This window comes from Lissotriton vulgaris, chromosome 9 (assembly GCF_964263255.1).
Source record: "Lissotriton vulgaris chromosome 9, aLisVul1.2, whole genome shotgun sequence".
In the NCBI taxonomy this organism is placed as follows: Eukaryota; Metazoa; Chordata; class Amphibia; order Caudata; family Salamandridae; genus Lissotriton; species Lissotriton vulgaris.
In genome coordinates, this window is record NC_141697.1 from 154,755,126 (window position 1) to 154,777,739 (window position 22,614).

At 46.0% G+C, this 22,614-nt stretch overlaps 1 protein-coding gene across 4 annotated transcripts in view; it reads left to right on the top strand.

Moving 5' to 3' along the window:
* Positions 1 to 22,614, top strand: part of PTGR2 (prostaglandin reductase 2) — a 465,729-nt gene that overhangs the window by 236,788 nt on the left and 206,327 nt on the right. For 3 of the 4 annotated variants that reach the window (XM_086937253.1, XM_086937255.1, XM_086937254.1), the window contains exon 4: positions 6,160 to 6,351. The exons of the other annotated variant lie outside the window; for it this stretch is intronic. In XM_086937253.1, coding sequence (XP_086793379.1) covers positions 6,160 to 6,351 — 192 coding nt within the window. The remainder of the gene's footprint in view (positions 1 to 6,159; positions 6,352 to 22,614) is intronic. 4 annotated transcript variants of the gene reach the window in all.

A 22,614-nucleotide genomic window follows, 5' to 3' on the forward strand; every position in this document is an offset into this window, starting at 1 on the left:
ATAATTCTAGGGCTCTACCATTGGATATTCCTCTGACAGTTAAGTGCAATATACCGCGTGACAGGGGGGGGGTGCAACAATTCTCCAATTTAAAGAAATGCTAACCCAGATTTGTAACCCCCCAGAAGGGCGACCCTTGCCTGAGCTAGTTGCCTGAATAAAATATGAAGTATAACTGGATTTATGTAAGGGGGTTGGACTCCATGTCTCCTGGAATAGTCATACCTCGAACTTTTCAACAAATTTGTTCCATTCGGGGAGCAATAGTTTCTTCCCTAGCCCACTATATTCCAAGAGAGGAAGTTGAGCACGTTCATGTTAGTTGTAACCTCCAGTACTGCTATATTATCTGGGACACCCAAGTGGTGCGCACTCGTCTTCTACGTCCTGTCCATGACCTATTATAATTCCTATGGGGCGAGTGTTGACAGGGGCATTAGTCTCCCTACATCCGGCTCCTGTTGTGGCATTGGTAAGATTTTCAATAAGCCCTGGATTTAGTCAGTCTACCCTATTTAGGCCCGACCCCCCTCCAGGTTTCCCTGATCTTTTGTGTTCTGCCACCCTAACTGGTGTCCATAGTGGTAAGCGTCTAATCTGGATGGCAGAGTTCTCTGGGGCAGAGGTACGGAATTCTAGGGCAATTAAATTCTCAGCGAGAACAGCATCTGTTAGTAACAACTCGATGCAGTCAAGCTCGGAATTTTGTCATTTAAATCTCCTTGCTCTAACAATATCCTCGCGAATTATAGATCTACATCCCCTCAAATGTCGCAACCAGTGTATGGCTTTATTGCGGAGGGACTCACTGCTTTCATACCCCTGGCTGCAAGCAGGTTTTGAGACTTTCACCATATAGACTGTGGCCTGAATGTTCGAGGTCGTACCCAATAGAAATTGTCCCTGTGGCCTCATGGCGTTGAGCAAAGTATTGCGAGCCCCGGGACTTTCAGTGTCAGCATAAGATTTTTTAATGCCAGAAGCAGGAGACCTAGAAGGGGTGGGATTTCCTCGATCACGTTGCCCAGAGGGGATCCCACTGCCCCCTCAGAAAGAGCACTAGACGTTGGCCTATTTGAATTTAAAGCAACTGTAAGGGGAAAAGGCAGGGGCAGCAAAGTGGAAGCTGGGGGGGAATGTTTAGCCCTACAATTTAAGGCTTCGACCAGTTCCCTCAAAGAGTCTACCTCTCTTTGAAGAAGTTCCACTTTCTGCAACAACCCCTCATTGGAATCTCTACATCTACATTTAATTGATAGGTCCACTACGTCTAAACCATTACATTCCTTCCTTATTGGAGGTACAGTTCCCTCTGCCAGATACTCTAGCGCTGCAAATCTGTTAGAGCAGGGGATTGATGGAGGATATTCATCGGCAGTTCTGTTGGCACTCATGACCCCTGGATCAATCTGATTTGAGAGTGGTAATGGAAGAGTGGGCGGAGGAAGTGCCTCCACGCCCTCTGCCCATGAACTATGAATAATTAGATTGGCAGATTGATGTCTCTTTTTTTTAAACATAGACTGAATTAATCGTTGGGGATTGTTGATTACTTCCTCCTCCTGGTGTTCTATACCAATATTAGCTGCTACGTTGTTACCTCCTAGAATTTCTTCACATTCATTTACTATATTCTCAATTCTGTCAAGGACACAATTACTGGCTGCATGGGTCACTTTTTTTTACCTTTTTACCTCTCTTATTCCCAACTGCCCCCCCACCCTCCATTGACTTCCTTTTACCCATTGGATGTATGTAAATATCCAGTTAGGCTTTAACAACCAGGTACAAGCACGACACACTTTTGCTGTCTCAAATTTGCCAATGGTAATAGTATCGGTGATAACAAGCCCCCAGATATATACAGTGCTAAGTCACACGAAGGGTGATGCTAAAAGCAGTTGTGTCCCGTTGCCTAAATAAAGAGGGGGGCCCTGCCCTGCCTCTTTCTGGCGAAGACGGGTAAGGGCGGGCCCGAGTAACAAGATGTTAAATAAATGCTGCAGGCAGTAGAGATGGGGCTCTGACTCGCGCTGGCTGCCCCAAAAGTCCACAAACAGATGTCCCCGCTGACACATGAAGCGTCTCCCACGAAGCGGGAGGCGCGAGAGGTATTTCAGGTGCTGCAGGCAGTAAAGGAGGGACTCTGACTCGCGCTGGCTGCCCCGCTGTCTCCTAGGGCCAGAAGCCCACAAACAGATGTCCCCGCTGACACATGAAGCGTCTCCCGCGAAGCGGGAGGCGCGAAAGGTATCTCCGACGTGAGGCCTAAAAGAAAACAAGCAAGCATACTTGATCCTCAGGAAACCAAGGCTGAGCAGTCGCTTGTCATTTGGTTTGGTTTGTGGAAGAGAAGTACAAATTGCTTTGTTGTTTTAAATAATTAGTTAATTTGACTTGTACCAATAGAATTCTTTCCTTTAATTAAAAGAGGTATTTTGGTCGAAGATTTGTCATTGTGAAGAGTTTATGACTAAAAAAGGCCGCATTAAGATACATAGCCTGTCTAGAGCACATCTTGATTTTTTTTACCAAAATGAGATTTACTTGTTTAAAGAAAGCTATGGAGGGACTCTATAAAACCTGACAGAAGTACCTGTTCACTGCCCCCCATTCGACTGTCGTAACAGTGCTGTGCACTTTGCATGCAGCGCATGTGCTGCTACAGTTCTGCAAGCACAACAAAGCAACATGTAATGACACAATGTTTTTTTAGGGGTGAGCTGCCAGCACCAGTGGCGCCAGTAGAGGGTAACTGTGGAGAGTCACTATGGTAGGCTTCCACAGAGGTCTTTACCCGAGTCAAACACATTTTACTTTGACTCTAATTGACAAGCACCTTAGTAAATTACCTATTTAAAAAATCTCTGCAATCACAACACAATCACTCAATAACACGCAACTGCCAAGCAATGGACATCCAGAACTGTATGAAATGATCAGATGAGACCTTCATCATGTACATAGCGTTTTGCATCTTGGAAAAGTGGACATGGTTCCTCCCTTACATGCTCACAGCAACCTTCAGCCTATTACCTCATTGACGGTTTATCAACAGAAATAAAATCAGAACAAGCAGTGGTGGGAGAACCTGGGGAGTCCGTGGGCCCTACAATGTAACACCTTTGAATTTATGAATGAATGCATCATTTCTTCATTGTTTGAGTTTATAAAAATCTTATACAATAACTTGATAAAAGTTATTCTCATCATTTCCCCAAGGGTTTTTTCTTGACCATTTCTTAAGTACCACATTTAAATATTTAGCAATATGCCCTACTTACTTTGGAGTAGAGCCCCTTAAGCAAAATAATATAGCATTGTTATTGTTATTTTATTCTTATTAGGCGCACAGCTACCTGAGGGTTTCCCGGCACCGCCTGATAGGTCAAAAGAGACAAGGTTAAATAGCCAGGTTTTTAGGTCCTTGCGGTAGTTCGTGTGACTAATTTCAGTCCGAAGTGTCCTCAGAAGGGAATTCCACAACCGAGGGCCAAGATGAGAAAACGACCGGCCGCCCATCCGAGACAGTCTGATCCTTGGCACAATAAAATTAGCCTGTGAGGCTGAGCATAGCGTACGTGAGGGGAGATAGCGCTGACCTAAAGCTTTCAGATATTGTGGTGCTTTGCCACAGTTAATTCTGAACATATAGCTCAAGGCCTTGAACTGTATACGGTTCTCAACCCTGAGCCAATGTAAATCACGGAGGGTGCCTAAGACCGAAGCACTTTTGGGAATCTTGCAAAGCAACCTTGCCGCCGCATTTTGGGTCAGTTGCAGCTTGCCTACTACATCCTTGTTGGCTCCAAGGTAGAGGATGTTGCCATAATCTGGTGTAGATGTAATGAGAGCATGGATCACAGTGCGTTGTGTAGATGATGGCAACATCCAAAGGATTTTTCGGAGCCATTTAAAGATGGCAAAACAAGTATACAAAACCTTCACCGCTTGCTGCCTCATTGAGAGATGTTCATCAATTATGACCTCCAGATTCTGAACCTGCTGGCTGGGCAGAGGTAGATCACCCATCTCCAATGGCTAATGAAGGGAGCCTCATAAGTTCTTTTCCCTGCCCAGTAGCAGCACCTCAGGCTTCTCTCCATTCAGTTTAAGCATATTTGCTTGCATCCATCCTGCAATGTTACTCAACCCAACTTGCAGAGAGGATGGATTAGTAGTTCTATCAGCTGATAGAGAGAAGACAATCTGAGTGTCATCGGCGTAAGAAAAAAGGGAAAGCCCCAAGTTTTCCACAACAAGTGCTAAAGGCCTCACCTCACATAAATATTGAATAGCAGCAGGCTCAAAATAGAGCCCTGGGGAACATCATAGAGTGAAGAGTACGTTTTTGAGCTGAAAGTAGGGGAAAAGACTTTGAAAGTACGATCCACCAAAAAGTCTTTTAGCCAGTTGAGTGCTACACCAGACACTTCTAGAGATTGTTGCGCTTGCAAGAGCAGTTCATGAGAAACCGCGTCGAACACGGCACTCAGATCAAGGAGTATGAGTGCCACGGTATCGCCCTTATCCACACGATTTCATATAATTTCCGTGACACCTAATAAGGTAGTCTCCGTAGAGAAACCTGGTCGAAAACCAGACTGTGAACTATGTAGGAAATCATGTAATTCAACAAAAGAATACAGTTGAGTGTTGACATTCCAATACTTTTGAAAAAGCCAAGTGCAGGGAGATATGATGGAAATTAGATAGTTGCGTCGGATCTGTGTCAACTTTTTTTAAAAGAGGAAGAACCATTGCGTGTTTTCACATGGATGGTACCTTAGCTTCCATTAAGGAGGCATTAAGCAGCTCCATAATTAGGGGCAAAGATGGTATTTCAAGTTTCTGGAGCACCGAGAGAGGAACAGGGTCCTTGGGGGAGCCGGACTTCAAGCTATTCAAAATTAGCATAAAGGAGTTACAGTCAAGGGGTGCCCACTTAAGTAGATTGTTAGTGGCTATCAAGGGCATAATAACCTGGGGGATAGTACTAGTAATAGGTTGTTCCGAAGATGTTGTATACTGTTGGCTATCCATTGGCTGGAGTTGCTTCAGTGTAGCATAGATATCTTCTACTTTGTTAAGAAAAAACTCTGCGAGATCGTCGCATTGTAATATACTGAGGTCAGGAAATTTAGGCAGGCACTTCGCGCCTGATAATTCTTTTACAAGTTTGTATAAAGCTTTAGCATTATTCTGAGCTTTAGTAATGGTAGAAGTCACAAACTCAGCTCGCACAGCTTTGCAGAGTGCACGACAATTGATAAGCTAATTTAGACTCAGGAGCATAATTCTTTCTCCAGTGTCTCTCAGAGGCTTTACAGTTACTTTTTTCTTCCTTTAAACTCTCAGAGAACCAAGGGGCCGTAGGTCGGTGGTTCCTCATTTTTTTTTATCCTAAAGAGGTTGGCAAACATCTACAGAGTTGAGTAGCCAATTATATATATCATTCGCATTAGCTACAGAAATTGGATTAATAGTAGGGACATTCTCGCTTAAAATTGTATTAAAAGTGTCCATATTCAATTTAGTCCAGTTTCTAAAGTTTCCCTTATTGCTACATGTAGTAAAAACCGAGTTTAAGGAACTTTTTTTACTGACACGAAAATGCAGCAAAAAGTGGTCAGACCAGAGAACAGGAAGAGCAGGGGAGCAGTTAATGTTAGGTATAGTTCTAATTCTTTTAGTCTTGAATATTGCTTTTAAATATTTTTTTCATTAATCAGTCAGCTCTGGACACAGGCAATAAATATGTTCCAATATTTCCAGAAACTAATTACAAATTCGGCATAAATTAGGGACTCTAATAGCTGATTTCCATAAGCTATCAAATTGTCTGAAACATAAGTATAAACATCTGAAACGTATAAATGATTTCTTAACCTTCATGTTCAAAATAAAAACTAGGGACGGTTGTCTTTGCATGGAGTAGTAACACATGGTGTACTTGTTGTTGTCAGTATTTTTGAGATATCAGTATCTAATAAACGGGTTGTTGTTTTTAATCCTTGATTTAACGTCAGCCGTCGTCATCTTAAGTAATTTTTTCAAAACTGGAAGAATATGCTTGGTCAAAAGTTCCATAATGTATCAACGCTCTGATAGTGGTACTTCGGCATGGTGGTTTTTCCTAATGCTAGCTTTTTCTTTTAGCGTTGCCGGATGAATGATGACACTGGGGCTGAATACATGCAGCCTTGGCAACTTGGTGAACCTGTGGATGGTGGTGGAGTGGGGTTAGTGCAGGAGAGTAACCACAGTGACTACGTCACTGGGGATTTCGTGACTTCCATGACCTGGCCATGGCAGACAACAGTTGTTATAGAAGGAGAGCTGATTCAGAAGGTAAGAAGGTACTCTTCTTCTAAAGCAGGGCATTTTCATACTTTTCACATACTTTCCAATGATCAGATGTGGAGTAGTTTTAATGACAAAACACACCCCTTTGGGTTGATATTTAATTTTTTTTCAGATAAAAACGTATATCAAATGCACACTCAGTGTATCTATAAATTCAGAGAGGAAGTTAGTTGAAATCCACACAGGAGAAATTGACCTGATCTAAATTCAACTCACCTGTTACGACACCTTCCCTGCAATCACACTCTCTTCATTAACAGCTAGCAACAAGCACTGCTATGTCCATTCAAAAACTGTCTAGAAACCACCAGGTTGTATTGCCTTCCTGCTTTGCAAAACCTCAATTATCTTTCTAATTGTCTTGGTCTGCTGCTTTTTAAGGAGTGATATGTTTTGTAGGGAAACTTCCATCAGTGTCTTTGACGTCGTGCTCTTCATTATCTAGCAAAAGCCAACGAATGGAGTGACTGTAGCTCTACACTGATTCGCCAGTTTGTTCACCTTTGCTCGAAGTTGCATTATACAGTTTACTGCACATTGCATGAACTCTGCATGGTGTGCCCGAACGTTGATACTTTGTCTACCTTCCTTTAAAGGCAGTCCTGGACTGAAGAAGATCCTGTTTTGAGTTTGCTTTAGTCTTTTGAATTTTGCAGTCACGTTTCCCCTGCTTTGATTACAGGCCACTACTGTTGAAGTAGTACTACCTGCCTGGTTTGCAAATACATCTTGGGGATATTATATAAGCTTCCCTGGGAATGCATTCTGCTCATTGCTTACCATTGCTTTTGTGGTTTGTAACTCACATTTTCTTGCTTTCTGTTTTCTGATTTATTTCTTTTAGATTGTCCAGCATGTCCTTGTCCCTCTTGTGGAGCATTGCCTGTTCTCCATTGCTCCTTTCACGATTGCTCACTTTCTCTAAACAGGCCTTTAAATTGTGTTCTCGTCACATTTGCTGTGCATTCAGACAGATGTCAGGCTCTGTCTTCCGAGGGAGCTTGGTATTGACTTTTCTTTTTCCTTATTTCAAAATGGGAGGATTTATGTGACAATCGTGCGGGGTACTGGGGGTGTGCTGGATGGAGGAAGACTTTACGGTACAAAAGGGGGTGGTGAAAAAGGGGGTGGTGATGTACGGAGCTTCTGAATCAATCAGACACTCACACCCAGTCAAGAGATCTGGGTTTAATCCATCACCGTTCTTTAGCCCACTCTGCCACCCCAGTTCAGACATGGCTATATGCAAATCAGTCTGACCCTGTGCCTCATGGGAACAGTGCAGCCCGAACTGCCAAGCCATGTCTTCCCTGGACCGAAAACAAGCTTCCGAGGACCGGTTTCTGGCATTCCAGCCTTCTTCAGCCCGGCTTGCTTGAATCCAGTGGCAAAGTGAGCAAGGGACTCACGTCTGAGTATACCCTGCCACACTTATGGCGGCCAAAAGCGGTACAAAAGGGGGTGGTGATGGACGGAGATTCTGAATCAATTAGACACTCACACCCAGTCAAGAGATCTGGGTTTAATCCATCACCGTTCTTTAGCCCACTCTGCCACCCCAGTTCAGACATGGCTATATGCAAATAAGTCTGACCCTGTGCCTCATGGGAACAGTGCAGCCCGAACTGCCAAGCCATGTCTTCCCTGGACCGGAAACAAGCTTCCGAGGACCGGTTTCTGGCATTCCAACCGTCTTCAGCCGGCTTGCTTGAATCCAGTGGCAAAGTGAGCAAGGGACTCACGTCTGAGTATACCCTGCCACACTTATGGCGGCCAAAAGCGGTACAAAAGGGGGTGGTGATGGACGGAGCTTCTGAATCAATCAGACACTCACACCCAGTCAAGAGATCAGGGTTTAATCCATCACCGTTCTTTAGCCCACTCTGCCACCCCAGTTCAGACATGGCTATATGCAAATCAGTCTGACCCTGTGCCTCATGGGAACAGTCCAGCCCGAACTGCCAAGCCATGTCTTCCCAGGACCGGAAATAAGCTTCCGAGGACCGGTTTCTGGCATTCCAGCCTTCTTCAGCCCGGACTGTTCCCATGAGGCACAGGGTAAGACTGATTTGCATATAGCCATGTCTGAACTGGGGTGGCAGAGTGGGCTAAAGAACGGTGATGGATTAAACCCAGATCTTTTGACTGGGTGTGAGTGTTTGATTGATTCAGATGCTCCGTCCATCACCACCCCCTTTTGTACCGCTTTTGGCCGCCATAAGTGTGGCAGGGTATGCTCAGACGTGAGTCCCTTGCTCACTTTGCCACTGGATTCAAGCAAGCCGGGCTGAAGACGGCTGGAATGCCAGAAACCGGTCCTCGGAAGCTTGTTTCCGGGCCAGGGAAGACATGGCTTGGCAGTTCGGGCTGGACTGTTCCCATGAGGCACAGGGTCAGACTGATTTGCATATAGCCATGTCTGAACTGGGGTGGCATAGTGGGCTGAAGAACGGTGATGGATTAAACCCAGATCTTTTGACTGGGTGTGAGTGTTTGATTGATTCAGATGCTCCGTCCATCACCACCCCCTTTTGTACCGCTTTTGGCCGCCATAAGTGTGGCAGGGTATGCTCAGACGTGAGTCCCTTGCTCACTTTGCCACTGGATTCAAGCAAGCCGGGCTGAAGACGGCTGGAATGCCAGAAACCGGTCCTCGGAAGCTTGTTTCCGGTCCAGTGAAGACATGGCTTGGCAGTTCGGGCTGGACTGTTCCCATGAGGCACAGGGTCAGACTGATTTGCATATAGCCATGTCTGAACTGGGGTGGCAGAGTGGGCTAAAGAACGGTGATTGATTAAACCCAGATCTTTTGACTGGGTGTGAGTGTTTGATTGATTCAGATGCTCCGTCCATCACCACCCCCTTTTGTACCGCTTTTGGCCGCCATAAGTGTGGCAGGGTATGCTCAGACGTGAGTCCCTTGCTCACTTTGCCACTGGATTCAAGCAAGCCGGGCTGAAGACGGCTGGAATGCCAGAAACCGGTCCTGGGAAGCTTGTTTCCGGTCCAGGGAAGACATGGCTTGGCAGTTCGGGCTGGACTGTTCCCATGAGGCACAGGGTCAGACTGATTTGCATATAGCCATGTCTGAACTGGGGTGGCAGAGTGGGCTAAAGAACGGTGATGGATTAAACCCAGATCTTTTGACTGGGTGTGAGTGTTTGATTGATTCAGATGCTCCGTCCATCACCACCCCCTTTTGTACCGCTTTTGGCCGCCATAAGTGTGGCAGGGTATGCTCAGACGTGAGTCCCTTGCTCACTTTGCCACTGGATTCAAGCAAGCCGGGCTGAAGACGGCTGGAATGCCAGAAACCGGTCCTCGGAAGCTTGTTTCCGGTCCAGGAAAGACATGGCTTGGCAGTTCGGGCTGGACTGTTCCCTTGAGGCACAGGGTCAGACTGATTTTGCATATAGCCATGTCTGAACTGGGTTGGGAGAGTGGGCTAAGGAACGGTGATGGATTAAACCCAGATCTTTTGACTGGGTGTGAGTGTTTGATTGATTCAGATGCTCCGTCCATCACCACCCCCTTTTGTACCGCTTTTGGCCGCCATAAGTGTGGCAGGGTATGCTCAGACGTGAGTCCCTTGCTCACTTTGCCACTGGATTCAAGCAAGCCGGGCTGAAGACGGCTGGAATGCCAGAAACCGGTCCTCGGAAGCTTGTTTCCGGTCCAGGGAAGACATGGCTTGGCAGTTCGGGCTGGACTGTTCCCATGAGGCACAGGGTCAGACTGATTTGCATATAGCCATGTCTGAACTGGGGTGGCAGAGTGGGCTAAAGAACGGTGATGGATTAAACCCAGATCTTTTGACTGGGTGTGAGTGTTTGATTGATTCAGATGCTCCGTCCATCACCACCCCCTTTTGTACCGCTTTTGGCCGCCATAAGTGTGGCAGGGTATGCTCAGACGTGAGTCCCTTGCTCACTTTGCCACTGGATTCAAGCAAGCCGGGCTGAAGACGGCTGGAATGCCAGAAACCGGTCCTCGGAAGCTTGTTTCCGGTCCAGGGAAGACATGGCTTGGCAGTTCGGGCTGGAATGTTCCCATGAGGCACAGGGTCAGACTGATTTGCAAATAGCCATGTCTGAACTGGGGTGGCAGAGTGGGCTAAAGAATGGTGATGGATTAAACCCATATCTTTTGACTGGGTGTGAGTGTTTGATTGATTCAGATGCTCCGTCCATCAACACCCCCTTTTGTACCGGAGGAAGACTTTACAACTTTTTTTTCTACCACGCAAAAAAATGTAACATCTGTAAATATTTCAGAGTATTTCATAATTAGGAAACCACAAACTAAGCACTTCTTTGTAATTCTGAAGTGTGGAGTAAACGCATATTTTGAAATGATCAAATCAATATACTTGGTGGTGCTATATCCACACATTATCTTTTGTGCACTGTGTAGTTTTATCAGTAAAACTGTATGTCTGTTCAAAATGTAAATGTAATTTCAATTGAAAATGTGTTGTCTATAATGGCAGTACTATAAAACTCTCATCATGGAATGTAGCCGGGCTGGCCGCCAAGGTAAAGGATCCAATATGGGTGGCATACATAAAGAAATATACTGTTCTGTGTTTCCAAGACACATGGCTGGAAGACGTAAACGTACACATTGAGGGATTTCAAAGTTTTCTTAAACCGGCAGTCCAGTCAAATAGTGGTAGACCAAAGGGGGGTTTGGCAATTTATATCAGCCTCGCACTTATCTGTCAGGTTTCAAATAGAGAACCTGAAAACAGACACATCCAGGCCCTGGTGCTTAGGAGAGGTAAAAGGGCACTCATCCTTATTAATTTTTATAATGCTCTACTCTCAACCAGGGAGTGTAATCTCCTCCACTTACACAATTTCCTAAAAACCAAAGCAGCAACTCTGCCGCGATACACCCTCATCGCCGGAGACTTTAATGCGCATCCTTGTGGCAATCCTGCAACTACATCTATTGGCCTTTTAGGATGTAACAGTAGGTCTGGTTTTCACTTCGACCATTCGACGTGTGGCATTCATGCAAACAACTTAATTGATGATATGAACTTAACTGCTGCAATGTCCATGTCGGAGGACTCCCATATCTTTGATGTTCCTACGTATAAAGGCCTTGGCCATGGATCCTACATAGATCATATTTTACTTTCCAGGGATCTTGTTGACCTAGCCACTGACTTTGAAATCCACACAAGCATTTTTAGCGACCACAATCCCATTTCTATTGCAATCGGAGGAGGTTTTTTTGAACATCGGAAGTGGCGGAACGACTGCGGTTCTTTAATACCTATAAATGGAAACCGACGTTTGAAATGGTCAACGGTTAACAGCGACACTTTGTATAGCTCACTTAATATCAGTTGTGGCCAAGAACTTGGCCTTTGTGTCTCTCCTACCACCTCGCCTGAAATGACTTTAAACGCCTTCTCTGTTGTGGTTCATAGAGTTGGTCAACTGCTAACCATACCAGCGAAGGGTCAATATGAACACCAACCAAGATGGTTCGATCAAGCATGCTCAAAGGCTGGACGTAATCTCAAAAAATCACTAAAGATCACTCCAAGAGACTCTGTCCTTATAAATACTCTGAGAACTAAATACAAGGCAGCCTTGGTAGCATGGAAAAAAGAAGTGAAAGCAGACATTTGGGAATCCTTGTGTGACCCCGCAATCCTGAGTAACAGTTCTAAGTTTTGGAACATCATAAACAAACCTCTGTTTGATGATCCCAGTAATCCTACGCTTGGAACTAACATACCTGAGGAAGAGTGGGTATCACATTATAGTACAATTTTTAAAAGTGACGAGACACAAGCGGAATCCATTTTTACAAACTCTGAGGAGGTCATGCTGTGCTTTACAGTGGGGGAGGTAGAAAAGGGGATTCGGGGTCTAACCTGTAATAAAGCTCCTGGCCCTGACGGCCTTCCTCCCGATGTATTCAAATCAAATATCCATTTATGGGCCCCTGTCCTTACTGCAGTAATAAATGCTGGAGTCTTAACTGGTTGCCCAAAGTCCTGGGGGTCCTCGACTATAGTGCCTGTTTTTAAGAAGGGCGACCGAAGTAGTGTAACATGTTACAGACCTATTTCGCTGAATAATTCAGTTGCCAAGGTGGTGGGGGGTATAATTTTAAATAGGCTGGTAGCATGGGCAAACGAAAACAATATAATGTCGCCAACACAATACGGGTTCAGACCAGGACACTCAACGATAACTCAATGCCTGAACCTGTATTTAATAAACGGCAAATATACTATGGCCAGAAAAGGGACCATTTACATGGCTTTTATGGACTTATCGTCCGCATTTGACTGCGTTGACAGAGGTAGGCTCTGGGAGGTCCTCCAAACAATGGGAGTGGATCAAAATCTTATTAATTTTTTGGCTGACCTCCACTCGGACACAAGAGCAAATGTCCGTTACACCCAAGACATGAAAGTAACCAGGGACTTTAGGATAAATCGTGGTGTCAGGTGCATTTTAGCCCCGTTTCTTTTTAACCTTTATATCAATGAGCTGGAAGAGCATTTATTAAAAACTGGTACAGATTACCCATATATAGGAAGGAAGGGCGTGCCCCCGTCCTGCTATACGCGGACGACGCCGTCCTAATCTCCAGAACCGCAATCGGTCTTCAAACCCTGTTAGATTCTTTTTTTGATTTTATGAACTCCCGAGGCCTGAGTATCAATAATTCGAAATCCTACGCAATGACGACAGGTCTACGACCAAAAAAAACATACCCTCACTCAGTAAATGGTGAAAAAATACCGACAACTAAGACTTTTTCGTACCTCGGTGTCCTTTTTGACCACAAATTAACGTGGGCACCAGCGATACAAAAGAAAAAGGGTGAGGTAGTGCGAGCTAACGCAGCAATAATGGACTTTGCCAGGAAAATGGGTAACAGCCCGGTGGCTGCTGTCTTGAAGCTATACCAAGCCAAAAGTACAGCAGTCGCGTGTTACGGGAGCGAAATATGGGGCTTTGTACCCTTAGATGATCTTGAGATCACTGAAAATAATTTTTTCAAGCAAATTTTAAGGCTCCCCAGGGGTGCGGCAAACTTTTCAGTCCACGAAGAACTTGGTGTGCCCTATCTAAGTGATAGGATAGCTGTAAACCCCTTGCTGTGCTGGCTAAATAGTTGGTTAAACCCAGACCTACTCCTCATCAGAAATATCCTGCAAGAGGCACTAGAGTGGGAAGGGAGGGACAAGATTCCGTGGATAAAATACGTTAGGAGTTGTTTCCTTGAATTAGGCAGGTTAGACCTTTTTCTAGCCCCTGAGAAAACAACTAAAACTGACGTAACTTACGTGAAGAATACTTTTACGTCATCCAGGTACCTAGCGAGGGAGGAGAGAGAGTTTAAGAAAAATAGTGTGAGTTTGCATGCTCTCACCAAAACCTGTCTATTTATGGAACCTTACCTAGCTGGGCCCTTGTCGGGATATGAACGCTTTTTGCTAACAAGGTTCAGATTTGATATGTTTCATTTACTGTTAGCTGTACCAAGTGGAGCACATAGAGGACAAGTGCTGCCAACTTGCGGCTGCGACAATAAGTCTCCGCAAGACTTGGCACACTTTTTATTCTTTTGCTCGTATTATACTGTTCCTCGAAATTTGTTTTTAAAACCTCTTCTCAAAGAGCTGTATTTTGCACAATTCAGACCAGCACTTTATCATCTACAAATGTTAAATAGTGATTGCACTAGGTTTGTACGTAGTTTTTTAAAACTAGCACTTAAATTCAGAAAAAGCATGGAAGGTTAATCAATTTTGCTACTGATAGGAATGTCTTCTTTTTAATCTAAATTGCATTTTTATCTTTTTAAATTTATAACCCCCGCTTGTGTCTGTGTCCATGTGGAAATACTTCTTTTTATAATTATATATTTGTGTTCAATGTTTATGAAATGTACTTTTATGATTGTTATATGCAAACAATCGAATAAAGATACTTTACTTACTTACTGCACCATGCATACTCCACTCAACACACTACTCCAGTATATGCCAGTCCACTCTACAACGCTCTACTTCACGACACACTATGATATTCTACTCTCATCTATGCTACGCCACTCCACTCCACGCCACTCTACTCTACGCCCTCTTCACCATGCCACTCTACTCTACGCCCTCTTCACCATGCCACTCCACACCACAATACTCCACTCTACTCTACGCCACTCTACACCACGATACGATACTCTACTCTACGTCACTCTACTCCAGGACACTATACTCCACTCTACACCACTATGACACTCTACATTACTCCATCCTACGACACTCCACGCTACAGTGCACAACCTTTTGACACCCCACAGCACTCCAGTTTGACACTTCACTCTACACCACTCCACAACACTTTACTCCACTCCATGCCACTCTGACACACTACACCACCCCACAGTATGCCTTGCCACTGTACGCCACTCCACTCTACTACTCAACACTTTACTCCACTTAATGACACTTTGCTCCACTCTACGATCCTTTACTCCACACTATGCTATGTCACTTTATGCCCCTCCACTCTACACTATGCAATGCCACTCTACGCCCCTCCAGTCAACTCTTCGCTTTTCCACTCTATGCCACAGCACTCAACTCCACTTAATAACACTTTACTTACCTTTACAGTACTTTACTCCACACTATGCTATGCCACTCAACGCCCCTCCACTCAACTCTAGACTCCTCCACTTAATGCTGACTCTCTACGCCACAACACTCAACTTCACTCCTCTCCACACCATTCTACTCCATGACACTCCATTCTAATCAACGACACTCAATTCTAATCTACGACACTCAACTCTACAACATTCCAATCTGCATCAATCCACTCTACGACACTCCACAAACTCTACTATAGTTCTCTCCACTCCACTCTATGCCACTCTACTCCATGCCACTCCACTTCACTCATCTCCACGCCACAAATGTTTAGCCATGCTGAACAAAAAATAGCACTTGGGTAGTTCCTCTTGAGGGTCAGTTGGGGCCCTGATCAAAACGGAATCAACTAACCTGACCATCTAGTTTGCGGGGGAACCAGATGGTCAGATCTTAATGCCCTCATACACCCGGAAAGGTGTCATGATTCATCATAGGGTGCTCCTCGTCAAGCTGGTGCTGCAATGCCTGACAGGCCTGGGGGGTCTTTAGCAGAGCTCTTTTGATCCAAAGATACCGTTGGATGAACGAATGTGAGGGGTCATAGAAATAGGGCAGTTCCCTGGTGGAGCCAGCGTCCAATTACGTAATAGGGCAGTCGGACAGCTGGTGTGGCGGTGGCTGTACCGCTGCGCAAGCACAAGTCTGACGGTCCTCGGACAGCCAGACTCGTATTTACAGCCTAATTGCTTGTCCTATGAGGTAAGATCACTTTATGGGATGAGCTGTTGTGGTGGAAACAGGATTTGTGTGCACTCTCTTTCCATATTGTTGTTCAAGGTCCGACTTGTTGACCTTATGCACATCGTGAGATGTTTATTCCTTTGCTTGATACGTGGATTACTTTGTTGACATATGATCTACTGGACTAATACTATGCAAAAGAAACAGATGTTTGTTCCTCCCCCTTGCAAAACGTTTGAGAAGTCATTGGTCGACAGGTTGGTTCCTCGGGGACTCTGTGTAGAGGAAAGCACAGGAGATTGTACGATGACATGAAAAAGGTTGTATTAACAGTCTAAGAAAAGGATGTTTCTAGAACTGTGTGTGCAGGCGTTGTCAGGAGGCCATTTTGGAAACTGCTGTTTGTAAGTCAATTTAAGTTCATTTCACATATGTTAGGTAGCAGCAAGAGACTTTTCAGTAAATAAGGATGGCCTTGTGCTTTGAACTCTGCTTCCAAGTGGTGTCTGAGGTCCCAGGGACCTCTAAGGTGGCTATCCTTTGGCTGCATTCCAGCAAGTAGGGCACTAAGCTGGAATGCAGCCGCACTTTACCGGAGCTCCGCTAAGCCGTATTTGATCCGACTATCCTTACCCCATCCAGCGAACATTTAAGCCTCGCGCAAGAAAGCGGGCAATCCAGGGATCCCAGAGGTGGCCCTTGATGACACCGGGGCGCTGATCGGAGGAAGAAACACGCCGGGATACCCTCAGCGTGCCGACCCGGCCCCGGATCCAAAATGGCGGCGCCCATCGCAGCCTAGTCCAGAGCAGCGGGCTGGATTGATCGCGACATCGGAGGGGGCAGAAGAGTGCAGCATCGCACTCCCCGGACTGCGGCCTGAGGTGTGTGAGATCGGGAGAGCCTGGCCATACATCCGTGAGTGTCCATAAAGCGAGGGGAGGCAGTTGGACCGGGGCGCAGGCATTCCCCAAAGAAAGAGCCGGAGGGAACGGCCCACCCAGCAACTGACGCCTCCCGGGGAAGTGGCAGAGGGAGTTCTGTCTGCGCCCCCCCCCCCCCCCCCCCCCCCTGCGCCTACTGCAGACTTACCGGCACATCAGAGGGGGGCGCAGGATCACTCCCCACTCTTAGCAAGAGTGGGATCGGGGAGAGATAGGAGTGGAGGCTCATGGCGATTGACGGCGTGGGACCTACAAAATGTGAGCATATTGAAAGGCATGATGGCAGATCTGAAAGTTTATGTGGCGGACAATGAAGAGACGGTCCAATCCAAAGTTATATTTTGGGAGGCTCTAAAAACGGTCATGCGAGACAGGGCACAGAATAGATTAGCGGCTGAGCTGAGGAAGCTCCAGGCTGACACAGTGGCACTAGAGACGAGCATTCTGGATCTGGAGAGCGAATACCTGGTCTCGAAAGAGACGGGGATTCTCAGACGACTGACGGACACGCAGAGACAGTACCGAGAGTTGGTCACGGGCGAGGCCAAAACCCAGGCGCTCGCCATGTTGCATAGCCTATATGATGTAGGAGATAAGTCGGGCAAATTGCTGGCGTGGCTCAGTAAAAAAAAACGTGCTGCGAGATGGGTGGAGCAAATCAGAGACACTAAGGGTATACCGATACAGTTGGATTCTATTATCGCCGAGATGTTTGCAGACCATTATGAAAGCTTCTACAGAGCTAGAGATTTGGGGACTTGTGATGAGGCACTACGGTACATGGAATCAGTTGAATTACCAACACTATCCGCTGAGGCCCAGCAAAGCCTAGAGGCTGACATAACTCTTGAGGACATCACCGAGGCCTTGGCTAGGCTCAGGCCGGGTAAGTCCCCGGGCCCTAACGGGTTCCCAGCTGAGTTCTTTAAACCTATGGCGGACCTCTTCACACGTCATCTAAAGGGTCTTTTCGAAGGGGCGATGGAGGAGGGGAGCCTCCCCTCAGATCTGAGTCTGGCAATAATAGTCCCAGATCATAAGGAAGGGAAGCCTCATGACGATTGCACGTCATACCGCCCTATTTCCCTCTTGAATATAGAGGCAAAACTACTGGCAACTATCCTGGCTATGCCTTCGCCGGGTGATATCGGACCTAGTACATCTCGATCAAACAGGGTTCCTCCCGAACAGGGCTACTAGGCTAAATGTCCTCCGTACCCACAATTGGCTCCAGGAAGTAAGGGAAAGGGAAGATCCACACTGGTTCCTCTCCCTTGACGCGGAGAAAGCTTTTGACGCGGTCCATTGGCCATTCCTGGAGGGCGTCCTACAAAAGTTCGGCTTCTGCCCCATATTCCGGAAGTGGGTTCAATTGCTCTATACAGTACCTAGAGCTAAAGTGAGAGTGAACTGGGCTATTTCAAGGGAATTCCCGGTCCAAAGGGGGACCAGACAGGGCTGCCCGTTGTCCCCCCTCCTGTTCGTGCTCACGATAGAGGTGCTGGCTGCTAGGCTGCGCCAGAATGAAACCATTAGGGGATTCAAGCGGAGTGAGATAGATTCTGCAGATGAAAAAATATCGCTCTATGCGGATGATATCCTCTTATACATTACTCGACCGGAATCCACAATTCCGGAAATATTTCTGGAACTGGAGCGGTATGGTAGACATGCAGGGTACCGGGTAAACTGGCCCAAGTCTGTCCTCTACGATCCTAAGGGTCAGGGAAACTAGCCAGACCTTCCGGGAAGGCTGTTGACGACAGAAGAGGGGTTTAAATACCTTGGAGTAAATGTCACCCTAGATCGCACTCAGTCCTACCAACGGAACGTAGAACGAATAATATCAAATTTTGTAGAAGACACGTCCCGATGGAGGCAGCTCCCTCTCACCATACTGTGCCGGGTGGCCATGTTTAAGATGGGCTCACTCCCCAAATTCTTATATGCTCTACAGAATGAGTACTACCCTATCCCGTCCAAAGTCTTCGGGAGGATACATGCAGAACTTAGGTCCTTCCTGTGGTTTGGTAAACAATCCAGAGTGGCACTCCGCACGCTTCAACATCATCAGTACAGCGGAGGGATATCGCTCCCGAATTTGGAAACATATTGCCCCGATCAACGAGTGGATGCATGCGCCGGCAGATCACCCCACCTATGCCCTTGAGAGACATAAGCTCTCAGCCTGTCCCTTGCTGTATTACCTGTATGAGGGATCTCGACGAAGACAGCTTCTCCCCGCTACGTGTACCACCCTACAGCTGTGGAAAAAGGCGATGAGCTGCACGGGCTGGGGGGAGAAACCCACCCGCCAGGCGCCGATATGGCACTGTGTGTGCCTCACGGAATTGAATAAGCTAAAAGGCTTTCGGAAATGGGACGATATTGGGATCTCCACCTTGGGCGACATAGTGACAGGAGGAGACTTGAAGTCGTTCGAAGCACTGCGGTCCGAGTTTGGACTGCATCACACGCAGTTCTTCAAATACGCCCAGTGGCGACACGCCTGGCGAGCGGAAAGAATATCACTAGACGGACTCCAGGAGTACGCACCTCTGGAGGGTAGACTGCTACAGGAACAGGTGCAGGAAAAAATGGTGTCCCTCACATATAGAACACTGACAAATAATATGCTAGGAGACATGGAGAAACTAAGGAGAACATGGGAGAGCGAGGTGGGAGGCATGGAGGACATTGATTGGGACATGGTACTAATGCACCCCAGGGAGGTGGCCATTAAGTCCAGGCTGCGACTCATCCAGTTTAATGTGCTACACAGAACATATTACGATAGAGTGAGGCTACATAAAATGGGACGAACGGAAGACACTAGATGCCTTAGGTGCAGGGCAACGGGAGTTGACTTCTACCACACCATATGGACATGTACTACTATCCAGGCATATTGGGTTACTATACTTACGGAATTGAGTGAGGTGCTGGAAACCCCTATTGCCCCAGAGCCCAAATTAGCCCTTCTAGGGATGACAAATGACATAGATCTGGCGCGTCCCCTCCTGACCTTTTTGACCCTAGCATTGGTAGTGGCCAAACGAGACATAGCTAAACACTGGGGTGCGCCTGAATCACCAGATTTAGAGGAATGGAGGAGAGGAATGGACCTGTACATAGCTACGGAAAGGGTCACTTACAAGGCGAGATGATGCCCGAAGAAGTTCCCTAAAGTCTGGGGTAAATGGAGAACCTATCACGGGTTGGATGCGGGACTCTGAAGGCCATATACTTAGAGGGGAAATAGAAGGGTGTCTAAGCCAACTAAGGAAATGCCTGAGGCCGACCAGGAGAGACTACAGTATTTTGGCTCACTGGACGCCGGATTGCAAGGACATGGAACCAGTTAGAGAATTGTGGGGAGGGGGGTGGTGGATGGGAGAATGGGAAATGTGCACTGAAGATGACATGATTGTATCGTGGAGTTACACTAAAATGCAAATAAAAATGTTTTTTTTTTTTAAATAAAAAATCTCAGGTCAGTAATATCAAATATCCTGGAAGCAAGGGAAAGGGGCCTACTAAATGTGTACACTCCAAATATAATTGATATGACTTTTTTCCGGGCGCTACTGGATGTGGTGAGACCATGGTTAGGCACCTCTGTATTGTGGGCAGGTGATTGCAATTGCTTAGTGTTGGGATCAACTGGCAGGGTGCTCCCAATAATGCAGCTATTATTTCAGCAGTCCAACCTCATTCAAAATCTTGATATGGTAGACATGTGGTGGGCAAAACTCCTGGGAGATTGGATCTTCTCTTTTAACTCACCACAGCATGGGTCATACAGTAGACTAAATTATGTTTAGGTATGCAACTAAAATTGTGTGATAGGTTCTCAGAGGCGAAATACTTGGGTAGAGTATTATCTGATATTTACCAATATACCTTACCGATACTCATTATGGTGTGAGACCCTAAATTCCTACTCAAAACGGAAGAACATTATTACAAAGGATTCAGGGTAGGTTCTAACATTAATTGAAGCATTGTTTCTGGGGCACAGGCTTCTCGAGAGTAAACTAATGGGAGGACGGGAAGGTGGTAGTATGAGAAGTATGCCTGTGAGGGTGGTATAGAGTAAGTAGACTGCTTCAGAGATATAGGGGAGGATAGCTGGCTGGAAGAGAGGGTCGATATTGGATTGGATTCCTGAGAGATGGCCATTAATTAACACAAATGCAGACTAAAGGATTTGCATAATAACCTCGACAAATGTTCTTACACCACATACCAACATGGGTTATACAGAGAGGGTGATTAGTCAGTGCAAATGCAGACCTGGTTGATAAAGTGAGAGCCCCTACACAAGGAAATCCTGCAAATAGTGGATGAAACTGGATCAATGAGCTATGGTGGTAACCAAGCCTAACAATTAACCCCATAGATTATAAATCCAGTATACCCTTGTGCAGGATTAAGGCACACATCAAGATAATAAGCAAAGCTTTAGTGGAGAGACTAATGAAAGTAGTTCCTAATTCTAACACTGATAAACAAAGATCCGTGTTTGTTTGTAGCCGGACGGAAGACAATCAAATGTATGCAGACTTGCTGAGGTTCAGCACTCACTAGAAATGGAGAGGATGACAACGCTGTGGCCTCCCTCAACATTGAAAAAGTTTTTGATTACCAATAGCCCGGTTTTTAAAAGTTGGATGAGGCTGCTATACTGGCATGGTAGGGCTAGAGTATGGACACAGAAAGTGGTGAACGAGGTGGGAGGGGGGGATTCAGGATGGGGAAACAGAGGGGGGATATGACTGGCAATATATGGATAGATTGACACACGTGGGTGGCATATTGGTTTTCCTAAGTGGCCCAGAGAGATCTGTCTCACAGTGGCTACAAATACCTGCAGAATATAGTGAAGTAGCTGGTCTCTGCACTAAGTGGTACAAACCATGACTATTATTCTTGTGGTCGCTGGCCAGAGGTGCCGCTGAAGACCTGCTAAAACTGGAAATGACTTGGCAGCCCAGAACCCTGAAGTATTTTGGGATTTATGTGGCTCATGCACTGAAGGATCTCATAATGTCAGGAGAGTACTGGAGGAGGTGAGGCGCTCATCTCCTTCTGGAAATTACTGTCTTTGCTCTTGATGGAAAGGGTTGCTGTGGTCAAAATTGTGATTCTTTCTTGGTGCTTATATGTCTTTCATGGTATGATCTGCCAACTTTCCAACAACATTTTCATACAGATAGACCTTATGCTCATATCTTTAATATGGCCTAGTTCTTGGCCAATTATAAAGTTAACTACCGTCAAACCTATTTACGAACTGGGGGAGAGGATTCTGACTTTCAGAATTCAAATGATATTAGCTTGCTTCCAAGCTACCATACTTGGTGTAGTTGCTAGATGAGAGGCCAAATGTGGATTGATCTTTCGCATTGGATGTCATAGCTGTGCACCTTTGAGATTCCAGTTTATATCCCCTAGTAGTGGCAGTAGGGTTGCAATCTTAATGTCTTTGGCTTGAGACAGGGCGGTCCAGAAAGCGATGAACAGGGTTCCGTTCTCGGGTGAGGCAAAGACTTCCTCCAGTTCTGCGAGTTATGCAAAAACACAAGTGTTGCAAAATGGTTTTCAGTGGGCCTCCAAGTAATGGGTGACCTACAAAATGGGGATTAGATCTTAACTTTCGATGAAGCTAAAACTCAGTTTGGTGTACGATTCGATAAATTCCTGCTCTATGGCATGCTTGCTGGGAAGCCCAACTCTTGTGGGAGAGATTTCTTGAGTGACCACCTTAATCCAGTACCCTTTTTCAGCTCTGCTCCCTGTTGAGCAGAGGGAGAATGATGAAAGAACCATATGGTGCACTTCCCAGTAGAGCTCGCAATCCAACTTCAAATTAAATGGGAACGAGATATTGGGGAGCAATTGCCATACAAACAGTGGCATATGGTG